Below are 13,524 nucleotides of genomic sequence, written 5' to 3' on the forward strand. Positions count from 1 at the left end.
TCTGGGGGCAGTAGAGTGAAATAAGTATTTTAATGTTTATAATCACATTTTAAACTTCACAACACAAACATTTTTATGAGTTGTTTTTAAGGAGAGATACTTAGGTTTTCCCTCTCTGCCTTTTCATTTAAAGGGGTAGGCTTCACTCCTTTAAACAAATTGTGAGAACTGAGAACCTCATTTGTCTTTGATTTACAACTTTGGGAATACTTTATTGAATTTTGAGGGGAAAAGAACTTGGTCTTTATTGACTTTTCTTTTTAAATTTATAGCTAAAAAACGGGACATCTATGACAAATACGGCAAAGAAGGATTAAACGGTGGAGGCGGAGGTATGTCAGTGGGTTTTTCTTTGTCTGCCCCTGTGCCTTGTGGGAGTCAGGCTCTGGCAGCAAGAGGTCTCGATGGGGGTTGGATTCGTTAGCCCTTGGACAGTTGTGTTTCAGCAAATACAGATGCAGCTTTGCAAACAGGCTGAACTGGGGAGAGGAAGGCGGGATTGATAGCATTTGAAAAGCCGACTAGAAATCTTGTGTTAGACTAGAAGTCTTGTGTTGATTTGTAGATAGGAAATAACTTACAACCTTACAATAATGTATTGTGAATTTGTGCCCCTAGATCAGTGCCTGGTATTATGTCAAAATATCAAAACCAGATTCTAGAAAAACTGAAATAACTGCCTGGGGTGGTGAGGCCTGGACATGTGTTTCTGAGGAAAAGTTCCTGTAATTGTGTGCTGTCCCCCGAGCCCCTCAGTGGGCATTTGGAAAGAATGCCCCACACCGACCACAGACAAGTGTGGGAGCGGCTGTTCACAGGCTTGGTTTCCACGAAGTGACATAACAGAAAATAAAATAGGGGTGGCCCATTTAGACGTGCTGTGAGACATTAGTGCCGGGGGGCTACAGTGGGACCCTGGACGCTGAGTCAAGTCCAGGCGCTCGGCACCAAAGTTCAGTCAGCGCTGGGCGTACTTGGAATGCCCCAGCCTCAGGCTTGTGAGATACTTTCTGTCTTTAGGTCATGATTTCTCTCCTGTAGGCATGATTGTTTGCCTGCTAAACACAGGAATTCATAAACTAAGACTGTGCTCTGTTCATGTAGGTGGAATTCATTTTGACAATACTTTTGAGTTCGGCTTCACATTCCGGAACCCAGATGACGTCTTCAGGGAATTTTTTGGTGGAAGGGACCCGTTTTCATTTGACTTCTTCGGTAAGTTCATCGTCTGGGCTGTCATTTACTTTGGTGTCGCCACGCCTCACAGGGAAAGTGGTGATGCCTTTTCTGGTGTTTGGGGTTGGTTGGCAGAGCTCGTCGTGCCCATGGATTGCGAGTGTTTCCCTGTTCTGAGGGCTGCTGTGAAGTTCCACTTTGAAACTAGAGTATAGAAGGGTGTTTCCTTTGTTGGAAATGCCCCTGATGCCTAGATTTTTTGGTCCTTTTTTGTGCCACTTTTTCTGTGTGCCGGGGGCTGGGGGAGGGTGGGTTACTAGTGTGAGGCCATATAGGCCTGAGGTCATGGCTGCAGGCCTGTCCTGGGGGTGTCCTCGTGTTTTCTGAGACGTCTGTCCTCTCCAAGGTGACGGGCAGGGTGGGAGCGGTGGTGGCCATGGGGTGGTTTGGCTTCTGCACTTTGACTTGGTGTGGGCATCTGATTTGAGTTGGTTTCTCTTCACTGTTAGGTGGTGGTGGTTCTGTCAGATACTGAATCTTGGTAAAACTTAAAATGTGGGTGTGGATTTAAACATCTTCCACACTGAGGTATTTTTTAAGGCTTTTGGGGTGTGTGTGTGCAGGCAGACGTTGGTTTTGTGCTCATTTTATTTCACACCATTCAGCTCAGTGTGTAGTTTGTTGAAGTTGGACGTTGCTATTTAGGCTGTTGATAAGTTTAGTACAGTTACCATATCCGTGGGGGACACCTTCCAAGACCCCAGTAGATGCCTGAAACTGCACATAGTACCAAACCGCATATGTAATATGTGTTTTCCTACATGGACACACCTCTGATAAAGTTTGATTTATAAATTAGGCACAGGGAGAAAGTAACAGGAACTAATAGCAGAACAATTATGACAATATGCTGTAATAAAAGTTTTGTGAATATGGTCTCTCTCAAAATATGTTATTGGACCATCTTACAGCTTGGAGACAGATGCCGGCCAAAGGGACGGTTCATGTCCTGAGGGGGACGGAGTGAGTGTTCATCATACTTCTCAAAACAGCACACAATTGAAAACTTACAAATTCTTTATTTCTGTAATTTTCCATTTAATATTTTCAGACCACTGTTCACCACAGGTAACTGAAACGGTGGAAAGTCAAACCTCAGATATGGGGAGAGGAGGACTGTACCTTGCTAGTATCGTGGACCCCGGAAAGGATTGGGCTTAGTATTTTTGAGCGATAGCAAGATCTTAAAAAAAGTTTTAAAGATATGTTTGATACATGATGCATAAAACACTGAAATGAAAGTGATGTCATAATATAGACATGTGTCTGTTTCCGGTAAGTTTGTATCTCAGGAGACTTAAGTTGTGTTAAGGTACGAACACCTGCCTAAGGAAACCTGTAAAATGGTGAAGGATACGGTCTTTTGTCTTCTAAAGTCCGTATTAGGGTTCTCCGGAGAGAACCAGCAGGGTCGGTCTCTCTGTCTGTCTGTCTGTCTGTCTGTCTGTCTGTCTCTCTCTCTCTCTCTCTCTCTCTCTCTCTCTCTCTCTGTCTGTCTCTCTCTCTGTAAGTGTTAGTTTCATTCGAAACACCCTCAGACATACCCAGAACATATTTGGGCACCCTGTGGCTCCTTCAACTTCACACACAAAATTACCCATCCCAAGCCTGCCCCTTGTCAGCTTGGTACCCATACTCATCATCTCCTTAAAGTGTACTCAGTCTCTTATGTACAGACAGTAGCAAAGCCATCATCGTGCCTGACAGCTGTCACTCACCCTTCCCCAAATAGGAGGTGAGGGCCTTGACTCCACTCTTGTCCTAAGATGTTTGCTTAATATTTATAGATCTGTGTGCACAGACCGTCTGCACAATAAAGGAGGAGGTACTCGCGGCCATCACAGTCCTCGTGGCTATGACGGTCCCGCAATCGGAGCTGGGTGTAGACCTGCCACCCCCTCTCCTTTCGCTCTCAGCTGGCACCTCGGCTGGTGGGGGAGGAAAAGAGCTAGGTGGCACATTTGGTTATGTTCACGTGTCGTAACTAAAATTTACTTCTGAAATATAAATGCAATGTTTGTCCTTCAACCTCAAAAATAATACAAAGTGCAGGCTCAGTGTAAGAATTTGGAAGACAGACACAAGGTGAAAGGCGGCGGGGAGGGGTCAGCCTCTGTCTTGCCTCCAGGTGAAAGCCCACTGTTAACAGTCTCGGGCGTTATGGTTGTGAAGTGCACTCACTCATACACGTGTGTGCTGCCTTTTCCTGAAGCTCCAGCTCCATGACCCTGTAAAACATGCACCTACCATCTCCTCCTCTAGTGGAAAAGGAGGTTAGTTCTCACTAATGCTTTGAACTCGCTTGGTGTAGTGAGTTACTTTCATATTTGAGATGAGTTGGTTTTCCTAAAATAGAATGGCTGAGTTTGAAGGATTTAAAAAAATTATATTTAATTTTGGGGCTGAAGATTTTAGAAGCTCATGATACATACTCCCAAATTGCTTTTAAAAAGGGCAAAAACCAGTAACAGCCAGGGATTGGAGGCTCTTACTTACTAAGGATTTGTCTAGCCTCAGCAGTGGCAACTTTTAACAACACATAAGCATGAGCAAAAAAAGGTGTTTGTTACAGGTGGCATCTTTTCATTTTCAGGGTTAACTTCTGTGACCTTTAATATTTGAAATTATATGTTAAAATTCAGTGAATACCTGAATTGTAGAAAGTTGTATTTAGGTTACATAATATCAACAGAAAAATAAGCAAGATAGATTTTTAAAAATGATATAAGAAAACGTAACTGAAAAGACACTGGCCTTGTTCTCAAAACGTACTTCTAAACCAACTTTTAAAATAGCTTCTAAAGAAGGTGTTTTTATAATGATGAAAGTGTTAGTTTAACTTAGTATATAAACCTTTTAGAACTGCTTGTTTAATTTGGTGTCACACAGACACTGTTTTAAGTTGCACTCAAAAGACTTACAAATAACATCTAAGGATTTAGTTTCTGTAGGAACCTAAGACATTATAACCAGTCTTTCTAGCAGTGATACCAGTGATCCACGCATGGGGAGGAAAAGTCGGAAGCTGGCCCTGTGTATCCTTGGTGGCTGGGTTGCTTCGGGGAGAGGGAGAGAACTGTTACACAGTGGGTTTCACTGGAATGGTCCATGCCTTCACCGCGGTGCTTGGTGTATGAGTTACTTACCCACTGCCTGTAGATCTGACTTCCAGAGCATTTAACTCGCATCCGGGTGTCTAGGCCATGGGAACAAGCTAACAGGTGACTTACTAGGTGCCTGGATGTTATTTGAATAGGTTGAAGTCTGCAGAAACCCACGAAATGTTACTAGCGTTAGATAAAGTTTATGATGAAGATCTCCTGTTCATATTTCTCAATATGATATTGGGACTTGTAAGCCCTGTATATTACAAAGTAGCTTATAAATGCATTTCTTAAAAAAATTTTAAAGGCTGGAATTTACTGCGGAATGCGGGAACTGAGTTGCAAACTCGGTGAAATTTGGGGCTGTCTTCTTGCTGATAGTAGCCCTCCTCATCCATTACCCTCTGTGACCCACACCCCCTGCCGCCCGCCCACTGGGGGCTGCCTCACAATTGCACATTCCTTCCTCCAGCGCTTTGTACTTTCTAAAACTTTAACAAGCCATTCGGGAGCTCCTGGGTAGTTAGGTTGGACGCTTCCTTCTCCAGGCCAGTGTTCCTGCTCTGAGCAGTAGGTGAAGCGGATGGACTGGTGTTCATTAGGAATAGCTCTCCTCTGGTTTCCGCCCCGCTCTCAGCGCTCCTGCGGCTGCCTGGGCCTGGCTGGCAGCCACGCATCCCTCCTGGATGCAAGGCACCAGGCGCACTTACCATACTGTCCTTTCAGAACTGGCCAGTTACGCAAGGTGCTGTGTGTCAGGTCGCTGCTTACTAACCTGTGTTGCATCTGGATCTCAGGTTCTGCTCGGTGTCAGTGCTCAGAATGGGTTCCTTTGCATTCATCTGTCGTCATCTTTCCCTGCTCAGGTGGCTTATGAACTCCCTGCTTCCATCACTCCTGGCCTGTCGTAAAAGCACGCCTCACTAATTCTGCAGCCTGTGTCAGAGCTGCTTTTCTCCTCCTGCATTCATTTCTGTCTTAACCATCCATCAGGATTCCTTTTTATTTCTCAGAGAATTCCTATTTCCCTGAAAAAATACAGCACTGATTAATTGCATACATCAGTAAAATTTGTATAATTCATGTTTCCAGTAAGTGCTCATTGGTAACCAAAAAAACCCCTAATGTCAGGGCTAATCTTATTATATTTTCAGGAGCATTTTGGTATCTCCAGTAGCAGTATGACTCCTACCTACTGGTGTTAGTAACTTTCTATTAAAATAAAATGTTATGCCTACAGTTAACATTTATTCACATTTAATGTCCACTGAATCTTCAAAAAGTTCTTGAGTTGTCAAGTTTACAGAAAAGGTAAAAGAAATTCTCAAACATCCATGGCCCAGAGTCACCAGCTGTTAAATTCTGCCTCATTTGCAGTAACAGTCCCTGTTACAGATAAATGTTGAAGCCCATTTGGTGTTTTTCTGAATTACGGTGGAGAAGGCAGCCTAGTCTGCATGAGCTGCAGCTTCCTAAGAGCCTACGTGTGAACCAGCCCATCTTGGCCTCTCCCAGGGGCCGCTGGGGCAGCATCTGCCGCACTCTCAGTAAAAGGCTGCATGAAATAGCTCCCTGTCCTGGCTGGAAGCGCATGTAAGCAATCTACCAACAGTCTGGGGACTTATTCCCTAATGTGCCCTCCCTTTAGTTGAATTAAACGAGTGAGCGAGACTCCTGGACTTTCCCGTGCTCTGTAGGCACGCTACATTATTATAACGTCTTGGTAAGTTTTTGTTCTTAGTGGAATAATAATATAAGGCATTAACCTTATTGCAGCTCTCCCATGAAAAAATAAAGTTGAATAAAGATTTTACAAAATGCATCTGTTTGTTTTTAGAAGACCCATTTGACAACTTCTTTGGGAACCGGAGGGGACCCCGTGGGAGCAGGAACCGAGGCACAGGGTCGTTCTTCTCTACCTTCAGTGGGTTCCCGACGTTTGGAGGAGGGTTTCCTTCTTTTGATGCAGGTATCAAGTCCTTTGATTTATTCTTGGGGATCCGAACAGCAGTGCAGTTGGGGCAGCCTGGGTGCATGTCCTCCTCCTGGTGCAACAGCCTTGTTAGATGTGCCAGTATTTTCTCTGTTGACAAATTTGTCCTACCGCATTTTTTCTAACCTTCTCAAGGACAGTATACTTTAAAAGCCGTTTTTACTCTATTAAACAGAAAAGTTCCTAGTTAAACGGAGGAATGTGGTTTTCGGTAAATAACTGCAAAGTCACCCACTTAGACAATCTTACTAAATCCTGTTTTATCCAGCCTCCTTGGCACTTAAAACACACATGGAGGCTGTGTCGTCTAAGAGAGTCCAAGTTGATGAATGCAGAAGGTGGGGCTGTAATACAGCCACGTTCTGTTACCAGGGCCAGGCTGCGCCCATGAGGGAGGTGTGATCGGTGGTGAATGCCCAGCACGTGCGTAGTGGGCCGTGGTCTGTGCTGAGGCACTGTGCCAACTGCTGGGGTGTGCACGTGGCACGACAGAGTTGTGCGTTTACCCGAAGAATTAGTCTTCCGTTGCAGCTTGTTTTCCCTGCTTCTCATTTTTATTTTAGACGTTCCATGGTGAGAATTGGCGGCAGTGCTTTGTTCTACAGGCTGTCCTGTGTTCCCCCCTTCAAATGGGGTGCTCATAACGTCTAGAAAAATGATTCTTTTGATTGGATTTCAGTAAACACAATTTTAGATGTAGTTTTCTCCCACAAAGCCTCTCCTTAGATACCACGTGTTATGCTAAAGGTAATATGCTAGAGTTTAAGGGGGAGTAAAAGACAGCTGGTTAAAAATACCAAGAAAATAGCACTTCATTTAAGAAGTGTGTGGCTTGCATGAGGTGTGCATGTGGGGACACAGGCCTCCCTCACCCTGAGGAGCCTTGTGAAGTGTCACGTGGCTCCGGGCTCGCTCTGGACCTGTGCTGTCCCGTATGGGGACCGCAGCTCCATGTGGCCGGGCCGCACGGAGACGTGCAGCTGTGACACACACACTGCAAGGCACTGTCACCGATGAGAAAGTTTCTGTCCTGCATGTGGCAATATTGTGGGTATTGTGGACTAAATGAAACGTATTGTTCAAATAGTTTTGCCAGTTGCTTTTCATTTTTTAGTGGGGCCATGAGAACGTTTAGAATGACATTTGCTCCCATTCCGTTTGTGTTGGATGTCACTAGCTCTAGACAATAGAAGAGCTAGATGATGGAGTCATGCCTAAGGGAGTGTGGGGTTTAGTTTTAAAGTGCACAAGGACTTTACCTGACAGCCTCGTTGTCAGAGTTTGTTTACGTTCGTGTGACTTGTAGAAATCAGGTTTGGAATGTCCGTGGTGTGACTACCATGGAGCTGAGAGTGGTGTCCGTGAACTGTAGATCCCTACTTTTTCAGGTAGTTACTGGAGGTTCTTAATAACTCAGATTTTTATCCCCTGTGGTCACGCTGCGAGGACGGGGAGGGGGATCAGCAGGCTGGGCTTGCCATCCTGTGGTGGTGAAGTCACTGTTCCCATGAGAGAAAGAAGCACGGTGCCCGCCCAGTCTCGCCATGGTGCATGGTGCCAGGTTCATCACCTATAAATAGGGTGACATGCCAGTGAGATCCAGTGAGCTCAGTGTAAGGGGAGACGGAAGGTGACTGCAAAGCACAGACGGCTGTCCCTCTGCTCCCTGGGCTCAGGGTCTTGCCTCTGCCCCACAGCTCTGCCATAGCTGCCTTGGTGTCGCCTCCATGGTTGGGCCCATTTCTGTCTTCGTGGGCCACATGGCTGACATGAGATGTCTGCCTCGGAGTTGTGCACTGAGTCCTGGACCTACGAGTCTGATCTCATTGTCCCCTTCTCCCACAGGGTTCACTTCCTTCGGGTCACTGGATCACGGGGGCCTCACTTCATTCTCCTCCACGGCGTTTGGTGGTGGCGGGATGGGCAACTTCAAATCAATATCAACGTCCACGAAGATGGTCAACGGCAGAAAAATCACCACAAAGAGGTACAGTGGGGCCCGTGTTTCATGGTGCCGTGAGCCATCACTGTTATTGGGGCCCTCACCCCCAGGGTGACGTGGACGGGGTGTGCGCACCTGACCCTGGGAGCCTGCTCCTCAATCTCCAAATTAGAGCTTTTCTTTTTAAATCTTTGCTTAATGTTAAATACTAGAAGTAATGTTTATTTAGAGGCATTTTTAATACACAACACTGCAATAACGAATAATAAGTTTTGCTGGTACCGTTAGAATGGTACATGGAAAACCGGCCACAGTAAAACCCGGACCATTTTGATCACAGCATGTGCGTGTATTTCCGGTTCATCTGTAGAATACTTGGGACAAGACATATGTCAGAATAAATCCATTTGAAAAAAGGTTTATTGTCAGTAGGTTGCCATCAACTATGTTTTTCAGCCTCAAAATCAGTGGCCCATGTGTGTCTATGGCAATTACATCCTTTGAAATATGCATATACATTTACACATGCATTTACTTCAAAAACAAGTTCTAAAATGCATTTTACCCTTCAGAATTATCGAGAATGGTCAAGAAAGAGTGGAAGTTGAAGAAGACGGCCAGTTAAAGTCCTTAACGATAAATGGTAAGGAGCAGCTGCTTCGCTTGGATAACAAGTAACTCAACGCAGGCGCGTAACAGAGGTGTTACTGTAACACCCTATGAGGACTAACAGGAACCGTTTTTGAAGATTTCAGACGAACTCGACTTTCAGTATAACATACCTGATCTAAAGTATTTATACCCAGCTCGTCGGAGCCCTGTTGTCATAGATGTTTGATTTATTGTTGGGACCACATGATAGGACCATTTTTTGTCTTTAAAATTGTTGTAAATCTCTGTATGCACTTTGCTTTTTTACTAACCGTAATCCAAGGTGACCGTGATTTCCATACACTAACACCAGCACGGACCTGCTTCCCATTGTCTGAAACGTGAGCCACGTGGTGTCAGCCTGCTGTGAAGTTAGCATTGCCAGACGACTCGCCACCGAAATAATTTCAGTTTTTTTCAGTTTTAGTAATGAAAGATATAAATGCATTAATGGTAATACATTTCTGATTTAATATAAATTGAGGATGTTTTCTAGTTGTGCATGAATGCTGGCAACGTAGTAAGTTTTGACAATTGTTTAAATATGTAATGTTAAGCTTAGGTTTAAAAAGTAAAGTTGGTAAACTGGGTCTTTTGTCATTTGCTTAAAAAAAAAAAATAAATGCGAATGTGTTTGGTGCATTCTTCCCTGAGTGGGATCTGTAGCCTTCTTGTGTCCGTGTGATTCTGTGCCTGGTCTCCCTGTCGCTCCCTGACTGTGCCGTGTTCCCAGAGGTGCATCTGAACTTGATCATGTGTGTGTTTTCCTCTGTGTGTGAAGATCCTTCTGTTGATGTTAAATAATGATGCGCGGCTCTTGGAGATTTTAACATGGAACCCTAACGTTTCTCCGGGAGGGCAGAGACAACTTAGACAGGTTTTGTTCTTCACAGTATGTTCTAGTTTTCTAGCTTCTGTTCGATCCCAGCTCGTTTAAAGGCTGCACAGTAACGTCATGGAGTGATAGAGATGTGGGCCAAAATAAAAGCGTTTCTTTTGTTTTTCAGTCTGTAAAGTCTCACCGTCACCTCTGAAAACTAGGATTCCAGCCAGAGGAACATTAGACAGGACGTTGACTGTATTTAAACTCCCCCGCTCAGGTTTGCTTTGGAAATAAACAGCGTGAGAACTGTTGGAAGAAGGGGAGGTCCCGAGGACAGTCCCCAGACAGAGCGTTAATGTGGCCTCGTTCCTTGGAAAGCATGTGGAAGAGCATGGCACCCTGGTCTTTAAAGAACCTAATGCCTTACTGTTGAAAACAAGTAACAGGTATTTTTAAAAGTTCTCATAGGAGCTATAAAAGTATCATAAGATTTAAGTATTCAAAGACAGTTGAACTAAGGAAGAGCTGCCTAAATGTTTTGTCTTAGCTCATAGTGCCTTTGGATAAGGGGGTACGTAGGCCCTTCACACCCTGGAAAAAGTGAAATCTATTTCGCAGATTAAAATGTTAGTACCAGAAAGCCTCCTTTCCTTTATGCTACAGGACAGTTGGTGTCTGTTACGTAAGAAGCTCACGTAAATGCCTGGAACGTTTTAAGAGTTTTGTGTTTTCATCAGTGGGTGGGATGGACCATTTGATAGGCTTGTGGTCCCCTAGGGGCACCAGGTAGCCTGGCCCATGCCCTAATCGGTATTTTCCCAGGAAGCATTTCACTAGACCAGGGGTCGGCAAACTTTTGAGACAGAAGAGCCGCCACGCCAGGGGTCAGCAAACTGCGGCTCACAAGCTGCAGGCTCTGAAGTAGAATTGAAAATTATCATAGTTTCATTTATAAAATTTTTAAAGGATATTATTCACATAATGGTGATTATGTAAAAATATATTTATGCCTCTCGAATAATTTTTAAATTGTGAGGGACAGGATTGGCTCTTCCAGGGGTCGGCAAACTTTTGAGACGGAGTGTACCCAAACAGCCACATGTGGCTCGCGAGCCGCAGTTTGCTGACCCCTGCCCTAGAATAACAACCGTGGCTTTAGACACTCGTGAACACACTTGGGTGGTCGAGACTTTGTGTTCAGTGCAACTCCAGCTGTAAACGGTTTACTCAAATTGATGTTACAGGTAAAGATGTTTGACACCTAAGGACTCGGGTGAAATTTTTTGGAGGGGACCATCCCATTTGAGAAAATGGCCTTTGTTCTGCATGTGTGTTGATAGGAGTGTTAATTCCGTTAAGTTTTTAACAGGGTAGAGAACTTTCTGTTTGCTGTCAGACCTTGTGCCTTGAGTTCTGAAAGCCAAGCTACTTGCTGGAGCATTGTGTCCAGTGTGCAGGGAAAGCAGCTCGGAACAGTTAGGCTGCTGTTCCCGGAGTTGGTGGCGTTGCTCATGGAAGGAGCGAGTTGGGAAAATAGCATTTAATCTACACGATAGGTTTCGGTCATTTGTTCGTCCCTGTACTGTCTGTGAGTTGAAGACCTTTCTGAAGCTTTGAACACCTTTGAAAGGAAACCGCTTGCCCCAGACGGTGGGTGTGTAGTCCTGTGGGTCTGGGCCCCACCCCTCTGCCATGTGCTGTCTGTCGTCGGGTGTGCTGTCCCTCTCCTCCTTGCAAGGCAGAGTCTTGAGGGGGCGTCGTTCTGCTGTTCTATCCACTCTGCTGTTTGAAAAGGCCCAGGGAGGGCCAATGGCAGGTCCTCACGGCAGTCAGGCGCACGGACCTCCCAGTGAGTGGCGCTAGCCTGGGCTTGGGAGCGTTGCCACTGAGAGGAGTGGAGCCGGGCAGCACAAGGCCTGTCCCTTGCTGTTTTCTCCCTGCTCTCTTGCAGCCTGTCGGTTGATTTTATGGAACTACTTAGAAGGAGCTGACTGAGCTTTCGAGCTGGTGAGTTACGTGATTTGTGGACAACTTGACTTGTGTCCTTCCATCCAGCCTTCCGAAAACGGAAGGACCTGGTTTGGCGTCAGACCCGCTAGGACTGCAGGCCCCACAAGGGCAGGGGTTTGTTCCTGCTGTGGGGGCTCTGGCACGTGCAGCGCTCCACAGTGCTGGCTGTGTAAACCAGGTTCCGGGTAGCGCCTCTCTGCCATGCCCGGGATGCTGGCTTGTTCACCTGCAGAGCGTGGTCTCCAGTCCCCAAGTATCTGCCAGGAGGGCTCCCGGCGGCTGGGTCAGTGACGTCTGCTTGCACTACCGAACAGTAAATGTTTCTGTTGTGTCTCAGAGTCTCAGCACTGCAGTGGGCTACACACTGGCCTTTTCTAGGCCATTCTCCCCACCCTATCTCCTGCCGCTGCCCTCCCGTGGCTGTGTCCTGATGCTGAAAGGTATTCAAGGCATGGGTAAAAGACAGCGGAAACCAGGAGGCTGATGCAATAGTTTACACTGTGGGATTTTGCTCTTGGCTTCTTCCTGCTGATTCCTGTGGAAAAGCCCAACGGTGGTGCTGGGCCTCTGGCTCAAGCTTTACCCAGGACTTCGGTTGTGTGAGGAGGGCTGGCTGGACCCTGGGAAGCCGTCCATGCCTGTGCCTCCCCGAGGTTAGACTCAGGTTGCCTGTATCGTCTCTGGCTTGGCACGTTGTGTCATGACTGATAGCTTTAAAGTTTTCAGTTATGGCTGGTTTGTGAAGGTTTTCTCTTATCAGTTTGGTGAGCTCTTTTCAACTGAAGGAGTCCCTTCTATTGAGAGCCGGGGGGTTCGGTCAGTCTGTGCTCAGGCCGTCACGCTCGTGCACTCGTTCTAAGAGGACATGGGCCGGTACTTACCTGCTTCACTTAGTCCCCCTGGAAACGGCAGCTGGCAATAGCCTGCAGGCCTCTTTACTCGCCAGTATCGGGCTCTGTTCTTGTTCCCTCTGGTTCTCCTTGTCTGCTGTGCTTCAGACTTGCAGCCTCTTTTCACAAATTGAGTTTTTAAAATTACTTTTGAGTTTGCTTTATACAACATTCTTCATTTTTGTTGATGTCTAAGTCAGTTGTATTTCTTTATTTCCATTTTCATTCAAAACACTGCCTGTAAAAGCTCGGTGGTTTGGAACGGAGGGTTCAGGAACTGCAGCAGGCTCTAACCTCGTCATGTCTATGAGCTTTCATTCTGCCAGGTCTTTCCTGTCTTGGCTAAAAATTCCTGCCACTATCTGATTACTGTTAAAAAGTTTAAAGTTTTAAACCATCTAGAGTTTTTGAGAGGTATACAGTAACTTAGTGTCCCATATGGATAGTTCTTTTGTCCTTTCCCCACCGAAATGTGACTTAATTCTTAATCATTTGCCTGTTTCGGATTTTGTTTGGAGGCAGCTCATCAGGGTTCTCCCACAGTTAGTAAATTTGTTAAGGACTGAGTTTTAAAGAAAGGGAAAGAAGACCTCACTCCTTAACACGCCAGAGAAAGATCTGCTTCACCTTCCCTGAGGTGTGAAGCTACACACACAGGAGGTGTGGCTTAGCTGTGTTGGAAACGCGATTAAGTACGAAGCTTTGTGAGCAGCATTTTGGGGGGTCGTCTTTGTGCTTGGAAGCAGCCACGTCCGTGTAGTGTGTATATTAGCAGTGTCAGGTACAAAAGCTTTAACGTACGCTCATAGTTTCCTTTGACTTTAAAAATTAATGTCATCTAGTTTTGCTTTAAATTTTAACGAGGTTTTCATGGG

The 13,524-nt window shown here is 45.6% G+C and overlaps 1 protein-coding gene across 1 annotated transcript in view; it reads left to right on the top strand.

The window, feature by feature from the left end:
• DNAJB6 (DnaJ heat shock protein family (Hsp40) member B6) overlaps positions 1-13,524 on the top strand; it is a 45,234-nt gene that overhangs the window by 15,064 nt on the left and 16,646 nt on the right. The window contains exons 4-8 of the mRNA XM_019659109.1: positions 273-332; positions 1,105-1,215; positions 6,178-6,309; positions 8,179-8,320; positions 8,848-8,918. Of these exons, the coding sequence (XP_019514654.1) occupies positions 273-332; positions 1,105-1,215; positions 6,178-6,309; positions 8,179-8,320; positions 8,848-8,918 (516 nt within the window). The remainder of the gene's footprint in view (positions 1-272; positions 333-1,104; positions 1,216-6,177; positions 6,310-8,178; positions 8,321-8,847; positions 8,919-13,524) is intronic.

The sequence above is a fragment of the Hipposideros armiger genome, unplaced genomic scaffold, assembly GCF_001890085.2.
Source record: "Hipposideros armiger isolate ML-2016 unplaced genomic scaffold, ASM189008v1 scaffold_295, whole genome shotgun sequence".
Taxonomy (NCBI): Eukaryota; Metazoa; Chordata; class Mammalia; order Chiroptera; family Hipposideridae; genus Hipposideros; species Hipposideros armiger.